At 38.5% G+C, this 25,710-nt stretch overlaps 1 protein-coding gene across 10 annotated transcripts in view; it reads left to right on the top strand.

The window, feature by feature from the left end:
* Positions 1 to 25,710, top strand: part of LOC104233189 (protein SEMI-ROLLED LEAF 2) — a 60,251-nt gene that overhangs the window by 13,131 nt on the left and 21,410 nt on the right. For 7 of the 10 annotated variants that reach the window (XR_011402225.1, XR_011402226.1, XM_070156079.1 and 4 more), the window contains 14 exons: positions 9,064 to 9,111; positions 9,211 to 9,413; positions 9,510 to 9,706; positions 9,781 to 10,073; positions 11,036 to 11,185; positions 11,276 to 11,635; positions 11,735 to 11,884; positions 12,009 to 12,092; positions 12,428 to 12,503; positions 12,757 to 12,884; positions 13,046 to 13,246; positions 14,213 to 14,353; positions 14,526 to 14,654; positions 25,103 to 25,309. Coding sequence is in view for 7 of the 10 variants with exons in the window: in XM_070156079.1 (XP_070012180.1) it covers positions 9,064 to 9,111; positions 9,211 to 9,413; positions 9,510 to 9,706; positions 9,781 to 10,073; positions 11,036 to 11,185; positions 11,276 to 11,635; positions 11,735 to 11,884; positions 12,009 to 12,092; positions 12,428 to 12,503; positions 12,757 to 12,884; positions 13,046 to 13,246; positions 14,213 to 14,353; positions 14,526 to 14,654; positions 25,103 to 25,309 (2,367 nt within the window). In the remaining 3 variants the exon portion in view is untranslated. Of the gene's footprint in view, positions 1 to 9,063; positions 9,112 to 9,210; positions 9,414 to 9,509; positions 9,707 to 9,780; positions 10,074 to 11,035; positions 11,186 to 11,275; positions 11,636 to 11,734; positions 11,885 to 12,008; positions 12,093 to 12,427; positions 12,504 to 12,756; positions 12,885 to 13,045; positions 13,247 to 14,212; positions 14,354 to 14,525; positions 14,655 to 16,038; positions 16,104 to 16,533; positions 18,618 to 25,102; positions 25,310 to 25,710 lie in introns of those variants that run through there. The other 3 variants (XR_011402227.1, XM_070156084.1, XM_070156083.1) reach the window with 3 other exon arrangements.

Raw genomic sequence — 25,710 nt, 5'->3', positions numbered from 1 at the left:
TAAGGCTCAAAGGGGTAAAGCAAAGGTTAAAAGTGTTCGGCTAGAAGAAAGAATTGCCTCCGTCATTTCATTCTCCGATAAATGCCAAGTATAAACAAACAAACAACAATTACAATTAATAGCCATGTCGATGCATCTTCCCTCGACATCTGTCTGACATAAAGCGCAACTGGATAACATCTTGGTCACAATAGACGGCCACTGCCAATTCGGGACAAATTTGCCATTTTGCTTTGGCCTGATGTGGGAGGATCTGTTTCAACACTTGTTGTCCCTCTTCAAATTTCCTGATATCGTCTGCATCCCCTAAATTGATGTCTTCTGTGTCATTTAAGTTGGGCTTGGATTTCTCTTCCAACTAGCTTAACTCTCTGTTTGTCTCTTCGAAGGCTTCATCATCACCGTATTCCGATTCGTCATCATGATTGACCTTTTGTACAATTAGTTCGGAATCAGATTGATTTTTTAGACTAAGTTGAAGATCCGTTGTGCATGCCATGTCATTGGAATCAGTATAAAGAGCATTGTTTAGAAAGAGAAAAAGAAGAAAACAGACTTAAAACAAAATAAGAAGAGAAAAACTTTCACTTTATAAAAATACGGGATAACAGAGTTTCACACTAAAACAAAACTGGATTACAACTCTGCAATACTCCAAAACAAGAAAGAAAAATCAGAGCCCACTACCAAGACTCCCTTCGGATAGGAAGAGGAGTAGCCGTCCAATTGTTGATTTTTGCTTTCAGCCCCACAAACTGTACATCTGCCTTGCTGGACCCTTTCCCCATCACCATGACCGACTTGTCATCTATACACTGCACCCCTGCTTTTCCTGGTCGATTTTTTTTTTCGAACTATTTTCACCGGCACGGATCATCATTACCGTTTGTGAGGGATTCTTAAGCTCCTTGTGCCCTAGTTCGATCATGTGGGTCTCATGGTGCGCTAGTAGCGGACTCTAATTAATGTTTGGCGGCTCTGGAACCTGAACCTCGATCCTATTTGTGTCAATAAGCTCTTGCACGACATTCTTCAACTTCCAACATCTCTCGGTATCGTGTCCGGGAGCCCCCGAACAATATTCACAACTTGCTAAAGGGTCAAGATTTCCAGGAAGGGGATTTGGTAATTTGGGCTCAATAGGATTCAATAGGCCTAACTGCCTCAATTTGTGGAACATGGTAGTATAGGATTCTCCCAGCGGAGTATATTTCTGCTTCCTCTCATTCTTAAAAGCTTGATTCCCACGGAAACCTGACCCTGGAGGATTTCTATAGGCCCTCGATGATGGATATATGTTTGGTGGAGGTGGGTATGTATTTTGGGGAGCCGACACACGCCATTGTGTGTGTGCTTGAGCGTGGGTATAGGTTTGTGCATGATGAACGGAAAAATGGGGATCTGGCAGTGGGTAATAATGTCGTGGAGGGCTATATGGAGTGCGGGGGTAATTTTGGTGGTAGGGTCGTGGTTGGCTATAGTAGGGTGACGGGCCTCTAGATCCGAACCAGGCTCCAGACTCAACAGTTGTGGCATCTTCTTTCTTCTTCTTCCCAAGTACACCCTCAGTACCGCTCTGGATGGCCTGAGTGGTTGCTTTAATTGCCGAATAACTCAAGATTTTGTTGGACTTAAGTCCCTCTTCAATCATGCTGCCCATCTTTACAACCTCGTTGAAAGATTTGCCAACCGACGTTACCAAGTGACCAAAGTAGGTTGGCTCTAAAGTCTGCAAGAAGTAATCCACCATTTCACCTTCCCTCATCGGAGGATCGACTCTTGCTGCTTGTTCCCTCCAACGAAAACCAAATTCTCTGAAGCTTTCTCCAGGTTTCTTCTCGAGCTTTAACAATGTGAGACGGTCAGGGACGATCTCAAGATTATATTGGAAATGACCAGCAAATGCTTGCGCCAGGTCGTCCCAGGTGTACCACCTGCTGGGATCCTGCCTTGTATACCACTCCAGCGCAGATCCGCTCAAACTCTGACCAAAATAAGCTATCAACAGCTCATCTTTACCACCTGCTCCTCTCATCTTACTACAAAAGCCCCGTAGATGTGCCATAGGATCGCCATGCCCTTCGTACAAATCGAACTTGGGCATCTTGAACCCTGCTGGTAATTGGACGTCAGGGAAAGGGCATAGATCCTTGTAGGCCACGCTGACCTGGTTGCCTAACCCGTGTATGTTCCTGAAGGACTGCTCCAGGCTTTTAAATTTCCGCATCACTTCATCCTGCTCTGGGCTGTTAGCCCGCTTTTCAATCTCCGCCGGGACCTCAAATTGGGGGTTATAGGTATGTGGCTCGGGTGCTTTGAATGTGAGTTCAGGGGGGTAATATTGTGTAGCGTGAGCCTGAAACAACGACTCACTGGATGATTTGTGCAATGGGGCTGGGGGAGGCACCACAAAGACGGGAACATTCGGTGGTGGAGGGTTCTGATTGGGTGACGGAGCTTGGGGAACATAGGCATCCCTCCCCTGATAGTAGTGGTGGCTTGGGAAGCTTGTTGAAGGGTCGGGGGAAGGGTATTCTGGCGTGTGTCCCGGTGGGGGAGTAAGAGTGACAACTGGTTCGGGCCCCTTTTGCACCTTAGCCATGGCTAGCTGCATTTCATTCATTTCCAATCTCATTTTTTCCATATTGGCCATCGCCTCTTTCAGCATCTGATGTGCCGTCTTTTCCGACTCAACACTATTTTCTGAGCCAGTCATGCTTTTTGGTATAGGCCCTTTTGATCTTGTTTGATAATGGTATATTGCCAGTACACTCTAACAAACTAATTGTCGAAACTTCTAATAAACAACAAACTTGTCAGCGTTAGAGTTTTAACACATATCGCAATTGCACGTTGTAATGTAATATACCTAGGCAGTTTAACCATTTCAATCATTTTTTTTTTCGGGCTTCTTGAAAGAAAGACTTCAAAAAATAGTTTTTTTTCCCGCATTCTGACCCTTTTTTTTTTTAGCAAAAGGGGAGGTTGGACCCGATGAGGGTTGCCTACGTATCTCACATCCGGTGAGAATCAAACCCGCGTAGTTCGGGCAATCATGAATAAAGTAAATAAACTAACCCTTTTTTATTATTATTATTTTTATTTATTTTTGAAGGAAAGACTTATAAAGAAGAGTTTTTTTTTTTGAATTTTGAAAGAGAAACTTCTAAAGAAAATATTTTTTTGGAATTTTATTTTCAATGAAAGAAATGCTTCTAAAAATATTTTTGAATTTTGACTTTTCTTTTCAATTTTGAAAGAAGAATGAAAATATTTTCGGATTTTTTGGAAGAAATTCAAAGAAAATATATATATATATATATTTTATTTGATATATTTATTTGAAACAATTAAAAAGACTTTCTAAAGACATAAAGAATGAAAAATATTTTTGGATTTTTTCTTGAAAATTGGGGGTCTAAAAAACTTTTTAGAAGGGAAATAAAGAAAAATACTTTTTGGATTTTTATATATATATTGCAACAAATAATAAAACCACGTTCAACGCAAGACTCTTTTTATTTTCATTTTTATTGTTTTCATAAACAATTAAATAAATAAATAAAAAAAACCATTTTAAAAACAAGACTCTTTTTTCATTTTCATTTTTCATGGCAAGACAAACTATTTTCCTTTTCTATCTTTGATAACAAGATAGAACAACGATTTTTTTTTCTATTTTTTTCTTTGCTTTTAGCAAAACAAACTAACCCTTTTTTTTTCATTTTCTTGAAATTTCGGCAGGGTTTCGACAGTATTTGGGCATTGTTTTTTTTTTTTAAAAATAAACAATTAACTCCCTATTCCGCTATTCCCTTTTTTTTTTCAATTTCATAATATTCCTAATATTCAAACACCGGTCAGCATGCGGGCGCGAGACAAATAAATGCACGGAAAACAAATAGGATGCATCAGGATGGTCTTTTCATATCAGGTTGCTAGTCCTAGACGGACCCAACCCCTGTGTTGAGTCCCCTAAGTCAAATGCAACGTGATGCAAATAAGCGTTCCTACTAGGGATCCGGCATGAAGTCACGTTATTCTATGTTCAAAAACCTGGGTCGGTGTTCTAGACAGTGTACCCGAGCGGACAACTCGAGTTGAGGAAGGAGCTCCTTTCCGGGAACCAAAAGGCCAGCCGGCTTAGAAACTTTCCGAGCCTCTTTTATTTAGGGTATGACACTAACAGAATAGGGAGTCTCAACCAGTAAGCACATCCCCGGAGGTAAGAAGAGAAAGGTTTCGGCACAATTTATATACAGTTCAGATAATATCAAAGCGGTAAAAGCAGCATTTAGCACATTAGGCTCAAAACATGTAAAAATCAGATAAAGCCAAATATAACAATTTATCTAAGCTCGAATTTCTAACTCTGAACCAGTGGTTCTGGAAAACCAATCCCCAGTGGAGTCGCCAGAGCTGTCACACCTCCTTTTTCCGGCACCCGCCAGGGTGAAGGAGTTTTTTCCAATTAAAGGACAATCGAAACGGGATTTATTTATTTATTTCAGAGTCGCCACTTGGGAGATTTAGGGTGTCCCAAGTCACCAATTTAATCCCGAATCGAGGAAAAGAATGACTCCATATTACAGTCTGCGAATCAGAAATCCGGATAAGGAATTCTGTTAACCCGGGAGAAGGTGTTAGGCATTCCCGAATTCCGTGGTTCTAGCACGGTCGCTCAACTGTTATATTTGGCTTATTTACCTGATTTTTAAACAATTAAGAACTTATATGCAAATTTAGCATTAAACCGCTTTTATCATTATTCTTATTATTATTTTATACAAGAATTGCAACGTCGTGAAAACGCATCTCGAACCACGTCACAACCAGTGTACACGTGATTTGTTGACGCATTTTGACTTCGTCAAGATCGGGATTTGGGTTACATAAATGCACACCCGTATTTAAGAAAATAACTTTATTAAATATGCGCCAAAATACTACGCGTTATTCAACTATTAGGTAGGACTGTGAAATTTACTAAATGGCCCATCCCGGAATCTAAATATTTTTTTTTAAAAAAATAAATAAGATTGGAGGACCCTGCAAATTTTGTATTGTTTATATTTATTTATTTTTAGCGAAATCCTCCCTTATTTTATGAATATCTTTTAATGACTACTTTTTATTATTACTAATATAAAATCAATCTCTACATACTTAAAAATAACATATTAAATACTAGTTTAAAACAAATATTAACGGAAAGTAATATTACTAAAATTATAATTATAAATACAGCATGGAATTGTCAAATATTTTTTTTTTAAAAAAAAAAACTAATTATCCCATAGTCAATTAAAATCATATTGTTAGATGACTTGAGTTATTGAAGTTAATTATTTACAAATACTGAAAATTAGAAATAATCTTGATTACTAAACCGTATTTCTAAAAATTAAATAATTTAACCTTAACTAACCTTGTTTTAATTCAAATCATGTCCTAATACTTGATTCGCAAAATTAATTCATGTTTTAACTGAATTCAGCTACATGATTCCGATTAACTTAACGTTGGCGATACTAAAACCCTTATGAATAAGGAATTTAATCAATTTTGCCAAATTGATTTAATAAAGCCATTTTTACGTTATTTTCTTCTATTTTTATTATTTGACAGTTTAATTAGTAATGAACATGCTTAAATATATACTACCTAATAATCAGGTTGAAGCAAAGCACTATTTAATACATCGCTACAATATGCCTAATTATGCCAAACGACGGCGATTTACAGAATAATAATACATGAAATAACCTAAATGCAATTAATAAAAAAAAAAACTAAATTAAAAATTTAAACTTCCATTCTTCATTTCAGCTTACAAAAGGCCAAAATTACAGTTGTGTACCTGGTATTGCTAATATAAGAAGAAGAAAGTCAGCCACGCAGTATGTAACACAGCAACAACAATAATAACCAGCAATCCAGTCAACAGAAATCGCAGTGACAGATTTGAAAATCAAAATAAAATCCAGAAACACCGACAACAAATAACGGACAGAAACCAAGGGAATTTTCAGATTTGAAAGGCTAATTAATGTTTAACCCTTAATTTCTAAACCCGTATATCAGAATATTTATCAGGTGTGTACTACTCTCTCTTCTAATTTCCAGCTCTTTTTTATTTGTATTTTTTTTTCTTTTCTTTTTCTTTCTTGAAAGTTTTAATATTTTTCGGAATTTTTCTTTCTCTTTTAAATATTTAGCTTTGTTTTTTCTCTCTCTCTCTATCTGTTCTCCTCTTTTTGTGTTCTCTAAGTCTTTCATTTATATCCCATCCCAAACCCTTTAATCAATTAATAAAACCACCACTTCCTCCTACCAAACCCACTATCTTCCCACTCACCCCCACTACATTAAACAAATATATCAACCCCACCCCATTACATCTTGTCCCCCATGCCTAACATAAACAATTACCATATTCCCTTCCACTACATTATGTCTTGTACCCCATTTATATTAAACAATTATATCACCCACATCCCATTACATTTTGTCCCCCATGCTTAACATAAAGAATTATTCAAAATGTTCAATTACCAAACTACCCCTCCGACCTTACTAAAATTACCAATTTACCCCTGAACGTGCTGCAAATTACCAAACTACCCCATCAGCTATAACCAACACTTAATCAATCTCAACCAAAATACAACAATTATGACCAACTTCTAACAATGTTCAACAACAAATTCAAACTAAATGATGAACAACAAAGAAACAACTAAAATTATCTTGATTGAACAACATTTTTAACAACAAACAAACCTAATAACAACAAACAAGTATATTCAGATTTCTAAATTCAATAATCATTTGAACTTAAAATTGAATCTAACAACATTACAACCAACAATTTGTATACTAAAACTAAACATGATCATGAAGCAAACTGAAGAAATAATCATAAATGATAAACAACAAACAAGAAAATCAAACTTATACTAATTTCGGATTCAAGAACAATCAAACAAAGTATGAACATAAATGAAAAGATTCAACAACAATAACAAGCAAGTTTTATTCAAATTCGAATTAAACTTGTATTAAGCTTAAACAAAACAAATAAACTTATTCAAATCACTAAACTTCAAATAATCAATTGATCTTTTAAAATTAAATCCAACAAAATTATAACAAAGATACACGATTCCAAAAAATTAAAACATAACTTCACATTAAATCACTGAATTAAAAACGAACTTCAAAAAAATAAAAATAAAAAATGAACACGAATTAAATCTATTTTAAACAACAAACATGACGGATTCAAATGATTTAAACTAACACTCTTCTATACTAAATCCCTTTAAAATTAACAGAACAAACTAAAGACAAAATTCATTGAACTTCAACTTAAAACTAAAAAAAAACATTATAATTACTAACAATTTTTTACCTAAAAATAAACAAAAAATAAAACAACTAAATAAAAATCAAGAACAAGAATCAAACATTTAATGATTTCGGATCCGAAAAATATCAAACAAATTACGGACAGAAACAAAACTTAGAACAACTAACCGTAAATGACCAACGACGAACTCGAACTATGTATGAGCTGTTTTGACGACCCCAACCAAAACTCGAACAAACGACGACGAATACGAACGTAAGAAGCAACTGAATGAGGTGAAGCAGAAGGACACAGCCATGGCAGCGATGAAGCAGCTGCGGGCAGCATGGTTGTCGATGGGGTTTGGGTTTAGTTGGGAGCAGTTGCCCGTCATGGCTGGATCTTAGTAGAAGCAGTAGGTCGTTTGGAGTGACGGGGTCTGTTTGGACGTAATAGAAGCAGCAAGAAGCAGCTGGTCGTTGGCGAGGCAGCTCGGTTTTGGAGTGACGGAGAAGATGAAGTAGAAGGCAGAAGCAACGGGAAGCATGTTTGGTGAAGGTCGACGAGCTGTTCGTCGTCGATGGAGCAGTGGAAACGCAGCAGCAATGGAGAAGAAATAGCAGCAGCACGGACTGAAGAAGCAGGCGACTCAACAGTGGCAGCCATGGATGTCGAGCAAGCTTTGAGCTCGACGAAGGAGATGAAACTATGGCAACGATCTTGAAGAAGAAGAAACCCTCGTGATCTTGAAGAAGAAGAAGAAACACGGGCAGCGGGTGTGTGTGTGTATGTGAAGGAGAAGAGGCGGGGGAAGGGCAGCCATTGATGGGTTTGTTTGGAGCTTTTTCTTTTGAAGAAGATAGAGAGGGGGGGCGGGTAGGTAGTGTGTTTTTTTTTAGGGTTTTTTTGTTTTGTTTTGTTTTTTTTGGTAAAAAATTGAAAAAAAATGAAAAATGAAGAGGGGGAGTTGGGTTGTTGGTACTGGACTGGGTCGACCCGATTTGAAATGGACCGGGTCATGGGGAAGGTTGGGCAATTATTTGGGCCTGTGGTTTGAAATTGAAGAAGAGGCCCAATTCCGACTTTCTTTATATTTTTGCTCTCTTTTCTTCTTTTATTTTTCTAAAACTAAATTCTAAAACTCCTTAAATTATTATTAAGAACTAAATTAAGTTATAAAAGCGCAAATTAACTCCCAATAACAATTAACACACAATTAAGTAATAATTAAGCATAAAATTGTATATTTGGACATTAAATGCTAAAAATGCAAAAGATGCCTATTTTTGTAATTTTTAATTTTTTGTAAAACAAACTTAATTACTAATAATTGTAGAATTAAATCCTACATGCAAAATGCGACATATTTTTGTATTTTTATTAATTTAACAAATAAACATGCACAGACAAATACAAATAATTATTCAAAAATATCACAAAATTGCACACCAAGGAAAATCATTTTATTTTTGAATTTTTTGGGAGTAATTCTCATATAGGGCAAAAATCACGTGCTTACAAGGACCACTTTGTCATCATAGCTACACATTCACATTTTCGTGTGCATCAATTTTATTGGAAGTGCATATATATTTTTCTTTCCTTGTATTTGTCTAATTTCTCTTTAGGCTACACTGTGGAGCCTATACTTTTGCTTTTTTCATCTTTCTCTTCCTGTTTCTTTTGTTTTCATCTTTTCTTTTTTCTTTTAGGTGTGGTTTATGGGGGAGCAGTCCCACATCTCCATGGACTTCGATCATGTAAGATTATTTCAATGTTACTCAGTTATTCAATTTTCTAATCATGAAATTCTTCAACTGCCAGTTTGTTTTTCTAATGTTGCCATGAAAATAATGCAGATTATCACTGCGACTTTGGAGAATTACATTACTTTCACAGTGAACCTAGAGAATGGCAGACATGGTAAACAATCTCAACCTGAACAGTGGATTCAAGGAGTGTTGAACAATGATGATCACAGCTCATCTTTCCCTGATATGAGCAAGAAGGTTTCCTCCTTGCCAAATATCATGAATGCAGATATAAAATTGGCATCCTCAATGTAAGATTATATACCTAAAAAAGCAAAATTATTTTCTCCGCCTGGCACTGTAATAGATTATGGTCTTACTTTATGTTATTGTCTAACTCTAATCAGAGAAACAACCAAAAGCCCCTCTTATTGGGCCAGAATTTGCTTACGTAACATGGCCTTACTGACAAAAGAAGCGACTAGTGTACGGCGGGTTCTTGAACCTCTTTATCATTGTTTTGACACTGAAAACTATTGGGCTTCAGAGAAAGGACTCGCCTGCTCAGTGCTCATGTATTTGCAGTGCTTGTTAGAGGAATCAGGTGATTGATGGGCTCCTTGTTCTTTGTTTGTCTGTTGCTCGTTCAATTTTCCCTTATACAGATTTTGACCCCAGGTGAGAATTCCCATTTGTTGCTATCCATCTTGGTCAAGCACTTGGATCATAAGAACATTGTCAAGCAGCCTAACATACAGATCAGTATAGTTAATGTGGTCACACACTTGGCAGAAAATGCAAAAGAGCAAGCTTCCACTACAATAGTTGGTGTCATTAGTGACCTGATTAAGCATTTAATGAAGTGCATGCAGTATTCAGCTGAAGCATCTAGTTCGAAAGACAGATTAGATAATTCTAACTCCAATCTTCAGTCTGCCTTAGAGAGGTGCATATTACAGCTCTCAAATAAGGTTTGTCTTGGATAATTTGGTTTTCAATTGGCTGCAAGCATGTGCATTATATTCTGAACTTTTCTTTTGTTTGAGCAAGTTGTCAATGAAGTAAATTGGCTTCATCTAAGTTTACTTGCAATCCACTATCCTTTATTCTGTTTCCATATGTTCTCTATGTTTTCATTTTTGATGTCTTTGACGAAACAATTCACTTTGTAGTTTGAGAGTTGAAGTTTTGTTCTATAGCTTCCATGACTAATAAAGATATGTATGGACCAGACTTCATCCAAAAAGAAAAAAGAAGGAATTGTATGGACCAGAAATGCATGCTCATTAGAGCTACGAGTTGAATAACCTTGATACCACGTACTAGACCCAAGGAGAGGGTTAGTTTTAATCACTGCAAGCAAATAAAAGATAAGCACTGTGTAGTCCTTTGTTTGGCCTACTTCTCTTTCACTCAATTACGAGAATACGTTTTTCATAGAAATAGAAATCTTTTGTATTTCCTAGAATTTATACCAGTAAGTAATTCTGAAGATCTACTTTGGACTGGGTTTCAAATTTCAACTACTCTTCTAAAGGCATACTCACTAGACTATGTACTAGTTTCTGGCGCTATTCAAAGGCCAATGTTGATGCTTTCAGTCAAAACTGTGTTGATAATAAGTTGGTCAATTTTTTTATAGTTTCTGGGGAATAAGTTCTATCTCTGCTTTTAATGTTTATCTGCTCAATGTGTTTCTATAGTTTTTCGCTATAAGCTGCTTGCTATCACCAAGTACAATTGATAGCAAGTATCAACATCCTACTTGCCTCTGGGAGAGTGCACGAACCAAGTGCCGTTATACGGTGAATGGTGTATTTTTATTATTACTTCTAACTTTAGATCGTCATTTGCTGATTTGCATGAGCATACTATGTGCAGTATGTTTTAGGTGAAGGTAGTGTTTTTATTATGACATCTATGTCATTAACAGGTTGCTGATATGGGGCCTATACTTGATATGATGGGCATGGTGCTTGAGAACATTCCAGCGAGCATCGTGGCAGCTAGAACAATGATTGCCGTTGTGTATCGCACAGCACAAATTGTCTCTTGCATTCCTAACGTGTCATATTACAGGAAGGTAACTAGAATCTGTTGTAGAGCTCCTGATACATGGTTTTGTAACTTTTGTGTATTGCAAATGGTCTAATCTGCTTTCAATCGACCTCAGGCTTTTCCAGATGCCCTCTTTCACCACTTGCTCTTGGCGATGGCACACACTGACCATGAAACACGAGCTGGAGCACACCATATATTCTCCACTGTGCTTATGGCACCTGTCAGTCACTTGTCATCTCTACATAGTAGAAATTCTTCCCAGGGTATTCTAGTCCAATCACCAAGGAAGTTGGCTAAGGTGAGAACTAAGAGTTTCTCCATACAAAATGGAAACACAGATGAAAATGGTTCCAGAGATGAAGAAGTGGGAGAAGAAAATGAAGATGTCAGTCACCATTCACATCAATCTGCTGATTCTCGATCTCGAAGTCAATCCTGTAGCTTCAAGGATGCTCTCCCTGACAGGAAACCAGTATGGAAGCACTAATGTCTTTCTTTAATTGCAAGAAATGTCCATGACTTTGTTTTCTTTTTAAGCTAATTAAATGTCTAATTCTCTGAAATATTCCAGGATCTCACTTCACTTCGGTTGAGTAGTCACCAAATGAGTCTTCTGCTTTCATCTATCTGGGTTCAGGCAACACTGAATGATAATACACCTTCCAATTTTGATGCGATCGCCCATACATACAAAATTGTGTTACTTTTCACTCGATCAAAGGTTCAAACCAATCTCTTTTGTCATATACGTTTTCACTACAGTTACAGTTCTCAATATTCTAGTGACAAATCCTTGACCATACAAAATGTTTTCTTTTCTTTATTTTCTGGCCTTCTCTTTATAGCATCCCAAGTGTCTAGCTCTATCCAGAGATGCATGGGGAAACGTTCATGCATTTTGTCTCTCTTGTACGGTGGTGTTTGGACGTGTGAGTGTTGAAAAATGTAGAAATAAATTTGTAAATGTTCTTTGGTTAGCGTGTTTTCTCAAAAAAGTTTCCTGGGTGGAAAATTTCCTTGAGGAAATAGTTATAACCAAAAGGTTATTTCCATTCACACAACATTCAGAAAACTTCAAGAAACTACAATTATCCAAACAGTTTTTTCTTTTGCACAAACTATTTTCTCCAAAGAAATCTCTGACAAAGGCTATTTTGAAATCTAGACAAACTGTTATGAGTCTTATCTTGCTTGATCTCCATCTTTTATGTTGTTCTGCAACTTATTTCATCAATCACATAATAGTTAGGTTTGCTAATTGCAGAATTCTAGTCACATGGCGCTTGTTCGATCTTTTCAGTTAGCCTTCTCTCTGAGGAGTATTTCGATGGATAGAGAAGGTGAGTTGGGTTCACTATCAAGTTCCACCATTTTACATACTTGGGGAATACAAGCTTAGAGTTATTTAGTTTGGTTTCACAGAATAAATTGGCATCAGTTCTACGACCTGATAAAAATTTCAATCACTTGAAGTTCCTGACTGGATTGTCGACGATTACTTCTGTATCTTGCATTATGAAATTTTTAATTTTATCAGAATTAATGTCTTTTGGTGCAAATATTGACTATTATTTTACTCACTGCTTACTGAAGGAGGTTTACAACCATCTAGAAGAAGGTCTCTATTTACATTGGCATCATATATGCTTATCTGTTCAGCAAGGGCGGGAAGTCTCCCTGAACTAATTCGTGTGGTTGAATCATCACTGACGGGGGAAATGGTTAATCTCCCAAGCCTCTTTAACTTTTTGTTTAGTTTGCTGGATAAGGAGTTGATTTTTTCCTATTTTGCTGTTAGGCCGAATTTCATCAGCTCTCCATGTTTTCTAATATCATTTGATTTGTATAAATGTAATAAATGTGATAAGTGTTTGGTTAATAGGTTGATCCTTATCTTAAGTTGGGTGAAGATGTCAGGCTGCAAGCTGCATCTGAAGCATCTGGTAGCAAAGCATATGGTTATGGGTCACCGGAAGATGAAATTGCAGCTTTGAAATCCCTGTCAGCAGTAGAATTAGATGATGAGAAACTTAAAGAAATCATTATGTTGCACTTCACAACTAAATGCAGAACATTGTCAGAGGTATCGACTTTCTCAAAATTTGATGTATGATGCAATTTCATAACCTCATAGGCGGTGAGGAACTTTGGTCTATTGGGAAGACAGACTTATACACATTAATGACATTTTTTTTGGGTCATTAATAGCTAGTTTAATTTGTTTGCTGAGTGCAGTTATCTAGAGTAGAAAGAAGATTGTTTCAAAATAGCAAGAATGATGTAGAAAGCATAAAAGGTCTTTCTCCTTACACTTCTATTTTTGGTGCAAGGAACCCACGTTGTATAGCTGGGTAATTTGATGGAAGATTGTGGTTGCCTCAGGTTCAGTCATAGACACTACTAGTACATTCTTTTGTGACACCGGCTTGGTGTTATAACAATGAAGTTTATCGACTTATTAAGAAACTAACAGAGTAGAAATAAAAGTAGGTTGAATAACTTCTTGTTTGGATAAAAATTGCAACTTAGCCTATCGATATCATAACGTTGCATCAATTTTAGATGATTCGAAATGTGACCTGAAATCTATGAAATTATTATCCACATACTAAGGCATGATTTGAATCAGTTATCTTAAACGATTCCATGAGTTTTCTGCTACTGAAGGATGAAAGTCTTTGACTGGAGCATAGTCTGCTCTAGTTACAAACATGTTGTATCTTGTTTATGCAAACTCATCGGAAAATGGATCCACTGTCAGTATATTCTCTTATTTTCCTCTTTCGTAAAATGTTTTTGGGGAATGGAGAAACTCCTGGTGAGGAGTGCCTCTCATTTAATAGTCCCTACGCGGTGTGTATCCAGATTAGTAGGGCTAGTGCATTCCAGATACTGGATGGTTATACCCAGGAAAGGAAAAAAATCCCTCTTATGGTTTATAAACTAGTAAATAAATGAGCTTCTTAGTAAATACATAAGCTTCTTAGTACAGGATTTGTTCTCATTTTCTTCTGGAACAGGGTGTTGAATCTTGGCTAATGTTTTCCAGGATGAGTTATCAAGCATAAGAAAACAACTCTTGGAAAGGTTTGAACCAGACGATGCATATCCACTTGGAATTCCTTTGTATATGGAAACACCTCACCCCTGCTCTCCACTTGCTCAGATTGAGTTTGAGACTTTTGATGAGGTTGAATAGGAATCATTTTCTCTATTTGACATATACATATATTTATGTCTAGTTGGTTACTTTTTCTTTTGTGATACAAAGAGAGGACGCTTGAACGTTTTCTTCCACCCCAACCGCATGGCTTTCAAATATGCTCATTAAGAGAGTTAATTATGTTTCTTTACTCTATCAGGTCATGGCACCTCCTTCCCTCATAGATGAAGAAGCAATTTCAGATGCTAATGGAAGCCAATCAGGTCGAAAGACCTCTCTTTCCATCAATTCCCTTGACATTCTAAGTGTGAACCAGCTTTTAGAATCGGTGAGTAACTGCTTAGAAACACATGTTTAGGAATATTTGTTTAGTTGTTAATGTTCTAGATTAACATTATTTTTAAACATTTAAAACTATGAAAGTTCCGTTTAAACTATGAAACTATGAAAGTTCTAGATTACTCTTTGGAAAGTTCCGCTTACACATTATTTTTTCTTATACATTTAAAACTATGAAAATCCACTTGGTTTTTGCGCCATTGCAAAGAGACTAATAGCCTGTTTGGCCAGGTTTCTTTTGAGGCAAAAGCACTTTTTTTTGGTCAAAAGTGCTTTTTCCCTAAAATTAAGGTGTTTGGCCAAGTTTTTGAAAGGAAAAAAAATGCTTTTGGGGAGAAGCAGAAGCAGTTTTGGTGAAGCAGAAAAAATAGCTTCTCTCCAAAAGCACATTTTTTAAAAGCACTTTTGAGAAAAATACACTTATTAGAAGCAATTTTTTAAAGCTTGGCCAAACACTAATTGCTGCTCAGAAGTGCTTTTCAAATTAATTAGCCAAACGCAATCTGTTTCTCACCAAAAATACTTTTGAGAAAAGCACTTCTCAAAATAAGCTGATTTTTGCAGCTTGGCCAAACGGGCTATAAGAAGAGGGAACAAAGAATAGAGAAATATGTCTCGACACTTGTCTTTATGGGGCATCAGGGGTTCCGCCTATCTTTCGTCTTCCCATTAGTGAAGCATAGTAACAAAAAGTACGAAAATGAATGATCTCTCCCACCCCTTTGTATCAGTGTCGATCAGGCACGATAGTGGTGGTGATCGGGATAAGGGGAGCATCTGCTCAGTTGCAGTGGAAGTGGATGCTTAGATTGATGGTGAAGACGAAGAAATAAAAAGATGGGAAAATTGAGAAGAATAAGATGACAATGAAGACAAAAGGAATGCAAAAAAGAAAAGAAATTTGGTCATGTCTCGGCAAACCTACTTTCTCCATTTTCTGTCTCTTCTGCTTCAAGTCGAGTTGAAGCCCTAGTTTGTAGGGGAACCAAAGGCCAAGATTATGATGAAAAGAGTACTTTTTAGCAAAACCCTAAAAGTTCTTGAAAAGAACATGAAAGCCCTGATTAGAAAAGGAAAAGAACATGAAAACCAAAGGTTGAACACTTGCAAAGTTGTCGTCTACAAGCTAAAATCCCTAACAAACTAGGTTTGCTAATTTTTTCTTAATCAAGAGAGTGTCCTAAAACTACAAAACAAACACCTGAGCATTACACCTAATCAAATAACAGCATTAAGAATTTACAGTCTAATAAATCCTAAGATACATTCCGGTAACTCCTAAACTACCTTGGGACTAAAGAAAAGTAAATCAGATTGACTGTAGTATGAACAATACACTTGAACAATAACTTTGTTTGTTCCTCTGGCATCAGCTCTCCTTGGGTTGGAAAAAGATTTGTCCTCATTTTTGGCCTTCCTTGATCAGTACGATGTCCAGGTGATCCTTTCTGTCCTTCCTTTCTTTTTCTTGCCAACTGGAGTTTCTATAAGTGTTAACTCTCTTAATTTGCATCTCTTGCCCTCTGTACAGTAATCATTTGCTTAGATAGCATATAAGCTAAATTTACGGTATCATACCACGGTTACACAGTTGCATGCTTTACCTCCATAATCGTGTCATGTTCATGACAAGGGAGCTTTTTGATTTTTCATGGATTTCCCCTAATGTGATTAGACTGAAGTTTGTGTCTCTTAGAGATTGTCTTTTTGACTCTCAAAGCTGTTGTACTTGAATTCATGGTTGTTGGGATGCACCAAAACACTCTTGCTTAGGCTATCTCCATCCTTGTGGATCTGCTAGTGAATAAATCTGAGTCTGATCAAATTCTTGTTGGCTAAATTCTTATGAATTCCTATTAAACAATCAGTGGTTGCTGCTCCTCATCATCATCTGGCAGAAACTTAGAAAGGTTGAAATCTGTGTTACCTGTCTCCACATCATAAAAAGGTGCAGATTCCCAGCTGAAATTATCATCTCCTGAATCATTGTTGAAATCCTATAAGAGTATCCTTTTTAGGAAAATACAGGTACGCCACAAAAAATATGACAATTGCCTTCGTTATGACTAATGAGTTCATCTTTGTTTTCCATCCATTGAAGCTTCACCATAATATCCTCCAACCCTGGCATGGTGATGACTAACAAACCAAAGCAAGCACTAAAAGAGAAGGGAAACAAAGAATTAGGAGAAGACAGACGAAGATAGATGATATTTAAGAGGTGTAAAGAACCTAAACTATGATAATGGACAACCAATTGAACAAAAGTCAATTAACCATAGAGGAGGTGGCTTGGCACTCTCTAAAGCCAAGAAAGCCTTTTATCTTTTATCTCAAATTTTTGGATTTTCTTACTTTTTCTTCCATTTTTGTGCTATACGCCTCTTGAACAACCAAAAGACACCTCTTAATTTAGAAAATCAACCGTTTCTTAAACTGAATAACTAATGCATATTATGCCCTTTTTAGTCTACTTTCATATTTGTTGTATCCCCTCATTTTATCCATGCATTTGCTATTGTAATGCTTCAGACCCTTCTTACATCCTTGCTCAAGAGGCCTTTTCAACACCTATGCCTTTGCATCTTCTTTCTTATTCTTTGTGCCCCATCATTTTATCCATGCATGTGTTATGTTACGCAACGCCTTCCTGATGTTCTTTGGAAGGGCAACGTAAGGCTAAGCAACTGATGTCAGTGCGGTTGCTGTCCGCCAATGAGGTCCCCTCCGCACGCTAGACTAGATTGTCAGTGCCGTGCGGGAAAACCAATGTCACGAGCAATTGCGGAAGCTGAGAGAGAATTGGGTTTTGAATGATGATGATGATTTTATTGATGACTGAAATGCTGATTACAAAGATGCGGTGTCGAGGGGGAGAGACACCAGAAAAATGCTTGCTTGAAAATGTTTGATTGTTTGGTCCCCCTTAATAATGCTTAAAAAAAATAAACCAACATTACATGACTAGTCCTAATAAAGCTGTAGAAGCACACTGAATGGAAATGATGTAAACTAGCCTATAATTACAATGAAAAGGACTTAATTTATTACAAGGTAGAACTAAGTCCGATGGCAGCAACTTTGTCTTGCGGGTCAGGGTCTGCGCGCGCGTTGCTATGGGCGCGCGCGACACTTGCTGTGTTGGCCTGAGGCTGGGCGCTGGTGCTTGGCATCAGGGTCTGTGCGCGAGGCGCTGCTGGAATGGGCCTGCAGCTGGGTGCTGGCGAGGCATCAGGATCTGCGTGCGCGGCATTGTCAGGGCGCGCGACGCTGTTGTCATTGGCCAGCCCCTGGGCGCTGGCGAGAGGCATCGGTGGGGCGACAGAGGCGCATGCGCGCTTGTCACTTGGCGCAGCCAAGACCACGGGGCCGACCATGGCGCTAGGCATTGTGAGGCTTGCTAGGCCGCCATGGGGCGCGGCCAAGGGGTCATGGGGCGTGTCTGGAAAGCAGCCCATGACATTCTCCCCCACCTGAGTTGGCGCCGTCCTCAGAGCCTTATGATGATGATGATGATGATGCTTCTGGTGGTTGTTGGATGGGAGGCTACGCCCCTCTGTTCTATGAGCTTGCTGTTGTAGCGACGCAATGATTTCATGCGGCTGACATGGAAGACTGGATGGATCTTCCACCAGGATGGAGTTTTCACCTGGTATGTAGACTTCCCAATGCCTTTTTTCAATGGGCAGGGGCCCGATGTATTTTTGTTGCAGGCGAGGGTCACGGGTCCTTTCTGCAAACAAGTACCGCTTTGGGATGCATAGCATTACTTTGTCCCCTGTTTGATGTTGGGCAAAGCAAAGATTTTGTTCGGTGAATCTTTTTGCCCGCTCTTGGGCTTTGACGAGATAGCTCCGCACTATCCCCATGTTGCGCTCCCATTCGCTCGAGAAGTTGGCAGCTCGAGGAGATTTCGGCATGGTTGATGCATTCACCGTTTGCGGGAGAAGCGGTTGCTGTCCGGTAACAATTTCAAAAGGGCTCTTGTTTGTATGATGGCTCTTTTGAGAATTGAAACACAGTTGAGCAGCATCCAGGAGCTTCACCCAATGCTTCTGTGATCCGGTTGCGAAGTTGCGGAGATATTCCTCCAGCATGTCATCGAACCGGTCTGTCTGGCCATCCGATGGTGGATGGATGTCTGTGTTGTGACTCAATGTTGACCCAAAGCACCTGAAGAGATGGGTCCAAAAGTTGCTAGTGAAGCGTGAGTCGCGCCTACTAACAATGTTTTTGGGCAGGCCCCAATGTTTGACAATGTGCGAGAAGAAGAGTCGAGCTGTATCTTCTGCTGAGATTTTGCGGGGCTGCTATGAAGGTTGCATAGTTTGAAAACTGATCTATGACAACCATGATGGATGCAAGATTACCGACTTGGGGCAATCCCGTGATGAATATGAGGGAAACACTTTCCCATGGTCCCTGTGGGACATGTAATGGCTGTGAGGGTCCTTTCTGTGATGAGTGATCCGACTTGTCCTTGTGGCATGGCTGACAAGTTTTCACACGTTGAGGAGCGTCACCAGTCTTTTGAGGCCGATGACATGATGGCTGATTGTTGCTGCGAAGGGTAGCCGGAACCAGGGGTTCATGTCTGTTGACTACCTTCTCCAACTGCATGGCCGAGATGTTTTCAGCGGCCATCTTTATGGGAAAGCATGGTATGGTGCAGGGCTTGGCCCCGTTTTCTCCCATCATCAGGAGCATGTTGGCATATGGTACCGGTATGGTGTTGGTTTGCCTCATGAACTCCAAACCCACTATGATGTCGAAGTCATCTATGATTGCGATGCGCAGGTCGATGCTTCCTTTGTATGGGCCAAGTTTCACTGGGACATTTGTAGCTGTTCCACCCAATGTCTGAGGTGGTGAGTTGATAGCCTTGACGCGGCCTTTGCTCTTTTGTACCACAAGACCTAGGCGCTCTACTTGCGTTGATGACAAGTAGTTATGGGTGGCACCCGTGTCTATCAATGCGTGAAGGGGCTTGCCGTTCACTTTCAATTCGACGAACATTAGGGTCCTCGCTTGCTTAGGAGGTCCTTCGTCCATCTTTTCTTTCCCTTTCCTGGTGATCGGGACTGATGTTTTCTTAGGAGGACATGCACTGGTCCCCGCTAAGGCATGAGGGATAGAGCCAACAATTGCATTGAAGGCGCCTACCTGGTTGTCTTCAGATGTGTCTGATGCATCTGTCTCATCCTCGACAGTCTGATGAGCATTGACCTTGATGTTTGGGCATTCATTGTTCCAATGTGCCCCGCCGCAATGACGGCATTCTGAGGGAGGCTTTCTCCCCTGATTGTTGTTGATGGATGCAGCACTGTTGCTGTTGGAGGGAGGAGTCTTAGTTTTGGATGCACTCCGATCTCCCCCACTTTTGCTTGGGCCACCATTGCTGGGATGGTGCCCGTTGGATCCCCCTCGGACAGACGGCTGGGGCCTGTCGTTCTGAGTTCCCAAATGATAATCGCCAAGGCATTCTGCAGCTTGAATGGCCTTGGGCAGGGTGTCTACCCGTTGTCGTTGTAGTTCCATACGGGCATGAGGTTTCAAACCTTCTATGAATGCGAAGAGTTTGTCTTTGTCCCCCATGTCGCGTATGTTTAGCATGAGTGCGGAGAATTCGCGCACGTACTCCCTCACTGATCTGGTGTGGCGGAGGTCCCGTAGCTTTCTCCTGGAATTGTATTCCACATTTTCGGGAAAGAACTGCAGGCGTATGGCTACCTTCAATTCGTCCCATGTCTGAAGAGTATCTTCACCGGCCTTGATGGCTTCGTGTTTGACCCGCCACCAAAGTTTGGCATCGCCCTGAAGATACATGGCAGCAGTCGCTACCTTTTTGGATTCCTCCAAATGGCCCACGGCATCGAAGTATTGTTCGATGTCGAAGATGAAGTTTTCCACTTCTTTAGCATCCCGGGATCCGTCGTATGGCTTTGGCTCCGATATCTTAAGCTTTTGTGGAATGGGGGTGAGGTTTGCTGCACCCCTGATGTGGCTGTCGCCGAAGTAGGCTCTGTAGGGCAGCATTGACAACATTGAGCTTGCCTGTCAAGTCGTCTATGGTTTGCTGCATGGCAGTTAGTCTGTCTGCCTCTTGTTGCTGATGGGCTAAATCGTCGGCACGCTCCTGTTGGAGGTCCTCAAATTTGCCATGAATATTGGTAGTTTCGATGGCTGCCGTTTGTCGGTCATCGTCAGAGTCACGACTGATGTTTGCAATGTCATTTTCTGCCTGCCGCATTCGGCGGTCCAGGTCGTCCAACCTTTGCACTAGGTTGTTGTTTTGATCAGGCACCGTATCCACGATGGGTCGTAATCGGTCAACCGTCTCTTCTAGGGATGCTAGACGCTCCCCATGATTCACCATGGTCAGAAATGGTGATGATGGCAAATGTGTTCCCTCGTCCGATGTCGAGCCTAGGCTCTGATACCAACTGTTACGCAACGCCTTCCTGATGTTCTTTGGAAGGGCAACGTAAGGCTAAGCAACCGATGTCAGTGCGGTTGTTGTCCGCCAATGAGGTCCCCTCCGCACGCTAGACTAGATTGTCAGTGCTGTGCGGGAAAACCAATGTCACGAGCAATTGCGGAAGCTGAGAGAGAATTGGGTTTTGAATGATGATGATGGTTTTATTGATGACTGAAATGCTGATTACAAAGATGCGGTGTCGAGGGGGAGAGACACCAGAAAAATGCTTGCTTGAAAATGTTTGATTGTTTGGTCCCCCTTAATAATGCTTAAAAAAAATAAACCAACATTACATGACTAGTCCTAATAAAGCTGTAGAAGCACACTGAATGGAAATGATGTAAACTAGCCTATAATTACAATGAAAAGGACTTAATTTATTACAAGGTAGAACTAAGTCCGATGGCAGCAACTTTGTCTTGCGGGTCAGGGTCTGCGCACGCGTTGCTATGGGCGCACGCGACACTTGCTGTGTTGGCCTGAGGCTGGGCGCTGGTGCTTGGCATCAGGGTCTGTGCGCGAGGCGCTGCTGGAATGGGCCTGCAGCTGGGTGCTGGCGAGGCATCAGGATCTGCGCGCGCGGCATTGTCAGGGCGCGCGGCGCTGTTGTCATTGGCCAGCCACTGGGCGCTGGCGAGAGGCATCGGTGGGGCGACAGAGGCGCATGCGCGCTTGTCACTTGGCGCAGCCAAGACCACGGGGCCGACCATGGTGCTAGGCTTTGTGAGGCTTGCTAGGCCGCCATGGGGCGCAGCCAAGGGGTCATGGGGCGTGTCTGGAAAGCAGCCCATGACAGTTATTACGATGCTACAGACACTTCCTAAATCCTCACTAGTGAGGCGGTTTCAACAATTTTGAAATTAATGGAGGGTAATTAAAGTTGCAACACATGATATATCCACACTCTTCCTCTTCTCAATCCGTTACCTAGCATAGAAGAATTTACTTTAGCACGAAATCCATCGGATATGCGACAGTTCCAGCAAAAGCTTCAAGTGAGTCTTCTATTTTTTTTTTCTGAACTGCAGTATAAGGTTCCTTTCTTCTTTTGTCTCCTTCACTTTGAAAATTGATTTTATGTGATTTGGTTTAAAATTACAGTAAGTCGTGAATGAAGTCCCGTTCTTTCTTAATATTTTTGCGTTGAATATTCACGCCTTACATTCGTATGTAGAAACATCTTTAAGGTAAAAAAGAACCATGCTTTTTATTTTGAAAAATAAGATTAAGAGAAAAAGAAATAAATACTCCAAAGGCGATGGCAAAACAAAGTTATCCTGTGAGCAGAAAGCTTATCTCATACTATCAAATTTAAATGATTTAAACCTGCAAATCATATATACATTAAATGCTGCAATTGTCACTTTGATAAAAACCTAACTTTCGTGTAACAACGTTAGTAGGAAAAAAATCTGAAATTGAAAACTAATATCATGAACAAGTAGAAATTACAATTAAAATCTTCAGGTGAGCTTGATATTCAGATCGAGTGAAGCTTTTGAACATGGGGTTTTAAAGATATCGCTTGATATTCTTATCGAGTGAAGCTTTTGAACATGGGGTTTTAAAGATATCATTTGTTTCTTTTGTCTCTTCTCCCCCCTCTACATGTGTGGTGGGTGTCTGGTATCTATAAGATTAGGGATGGAAGTCTAAGAATGGTGTGAGGAGTTATTCAGAGAAATAAATTGATTTTCTTTTGGAATTTTTAAAAGACTTGAGATGAGAAAAAGAAATAATATGTTTGCTCATAAAAGGAAAAATTAACCTTTTCTGTAGTTCTTGCTAGAAAGAGAAGTTACAAATAAGGAAGATACGAAGGAAATAAGAAAGGAAATGGAAAGAGAAACAAAAGGAAAAAGAAAAAGGAAACGAAGGAAAAAAAATAAAAAAGGAACAAATGAAAAGTGAAGGAAATTTAATTTGAAAATTATTCATTTGATGACAATATGGCCAAGATTTGTGGCTTTACATTTTTTTTGAATTCAACAAAGTAAAAGGAAAATTATTACTATAATATATTACATTATATATATATATATATATATATATATATATATATATATATCTTGCTATAACTTTGTTTCTTTTTGTTGGTTTTTTCTATGTATTTGGAAGAAGTGTTAGGTTAACAAACTTTCATAACGTGAATGTATGAGCTAAATTTGTTTTATTTTTTAATATATATCGTTGCTTATTACTATAATATATATATATATATATATATATATATATATATATATATTGCGTTATATGTTTGTTTCTTTTTGTTGGTTTTTTCTATGTATTTGGAAGAAGTGTTAGGTTAACAAACTTTCATAACGTGAATGTATGAGCTAAATTTGTTTTATTTTTTAATATATATCGTTGCCTGAGACCGCACGAAGCGCAGAAAAATTTACTAGTTTATGCATAAAATTTATACCCACATATAATAAAACCCCAAGTGATACACACTTGTAAGCAATTTATATGTATAATTCCTTTTGAAATCAAACTTTTAAATATTAGGTAATGCTCTGAAAGTAATATTTGACTTGGTAGATAGTTTAAATAAGGAAAGATTAATAATCAAATTTTATTTAATTTCAAAGTTCAAAATATTAGGAAAATATTTAAATAACAATTATGTCCAATTGAAATCCATTTTTAAAGAATAAAAAAGGCGAATAATATTTCACCAAGGGAGGGGTTTCATGCTTTTATATATGTGTGTGTATATATATATATAGAGAGAGAGAGCGAGAGAGAATTACTTAAGTATTTTTTTTTGTTAAACACTGTCAAGTTGGGTGTGGGACTATGAGTTATAAGATCAGTAGCATGTACCTTTATAACCAGAGGCGAAGCGATGTGTATCCAAGGATAGGTCAACTGAACACCGTTCGACGAAAAATTATATTGTGTATATGGGTTAAATAGTGCTTTTTATTGATATATAATAAACTTTGAACACTTTTGAAACAACTGAAATAGGTAGTCCACTGGCATAGGGTGTTCAAAACTATTCCATGTGTTGCGTGTTCGTTCCTCAACTCTTTCATCAGTATACACTTTTTAAAAACAAAACAGATAAAAGCAGGCTCAATTTCTCATTTCCCGCCAATCATGTTGAGTTGCACACTTGCGCTTAGCTCTCTTTCTCTTCTTACAATGTGTGCCCTTTTCAAATAAGGTTCTTACAATATACTTAATATGGATATCTATATTATTATAAAATAAATTTTCAACTCGTCATGGCGTGGACCATGGAGTAAAGTAAAGTTCTTGTTTAGCCCTTTTAACCTTTCTTACTGGTCTGCTCATATAGGTGATAGTAACTATACTTTGTGTATTATTATTTACTTTATTTTAATTTATACAATTATTAGTTCCATTACAAGTGTTTTTATGATTTAATTATATATTACCTATTCTTTTTATTTTAATTTATGTGAAACTATTTAACTAGGCATGTAGTTTAATAAAGAAAAAAGATTGGCAACTTGTTATCTTATATACAGTATACCATAACATCTGTATGGTTATAAGACATTTGAAGCTTGTTGTCTTAAATATGCTATAAGTGGTGTATAAAAGCTTTTATTAATGGTAAAAATGTTGAGCCGAAGGTGTTTTGGAAACAACCTTTCTACCCCTCTGAGGTAAGGGTAAGATCTGCGTACACTCTACCCTCCCCAGACCCCACTTGTGAGATTTTACTGGGTTGTTGTTGTTAATGATAAAAATGAAGTATAAGTTAATTTGTTCTATATTTAATTTAGAAATGAGAAATTCGTTTTTTATCGAACCAAAGAGGAAATAAGGTCATATAAAATGAAAAGGGAGAGTAGTTTGATTTAAATTTTTCGTTGCACCAATTCATCTAAAAGAAATTATTTATCTCTTCAAAGTTTGAACACCCTTACTAAATTTTCTGGCTTCACCACCGTGCATAACACTAGCTCTTGCACATGTAGGTTCTGGAAAGTGCCCGACAAGTTGTAAACTTCCCTCTTTCCTCTACACCGATACCCTATGATCAAGTAAAAAATCAGTGTGAGGCCCTTGTGACTGGTAAACAACACAAGATGTCAGCCCTCCAGAGTTTCAAGATGCAACAGGAAACCAAGGCATTACAATCCTATAATGCAATGGACAGGAAGAGCCCTTCTTTACCAAAGATGGTGAGAATCACTCCGTCCATTTATCATTTAGTCTATCGTAGCTTCTTTACATGAATAACAATAGCTTTTGTGTTTGAATGAAATATTTACTTATCATGATATAATTTTTGGTAAACTGAAGAGCTACAGAGCTGTTAGAAGAGCTTTAAGTTGTTGTGATATCCTGTGACAAAACTTTGTTTAGCATATTATTGTTTCCAAGAAACGGTTAAAGTACAAAAATTCAAATGGTTTATAGCATTTCATTTAACTTACATGCCAGCATATCGTTTTAATCACACCAAACTGAAGTGGAAGAGCTTCTTTCTCAACTGATATTGAAGCAAAGAAGCAGAGCACTCCATACGGGGGGAAATGAGCGGAGTTCATTCAGATCCTCCCACATGTTCAATCTTTGTTTA

This window comes from Nicotiana sylvestris, chromosome 9 (genome assembly GCF_000393655.2).
Source record: "Nicotiana sylvestris chromosome 9, ASM39365v2, whole genome shotgun sequence".
In the NCBI taxonomy this organism is placed as follows: Eukaryota; Viridiplantae; Streptophyta; class Magnoliopsida; order Solanales; family Solanaceae; genus Nicotiana; species Nicotiana sylvestris.
Note: the sequence above shows the minus strand (reverse complement) of the source record. Positions and strands in the feature narration are given on the sequence as shown.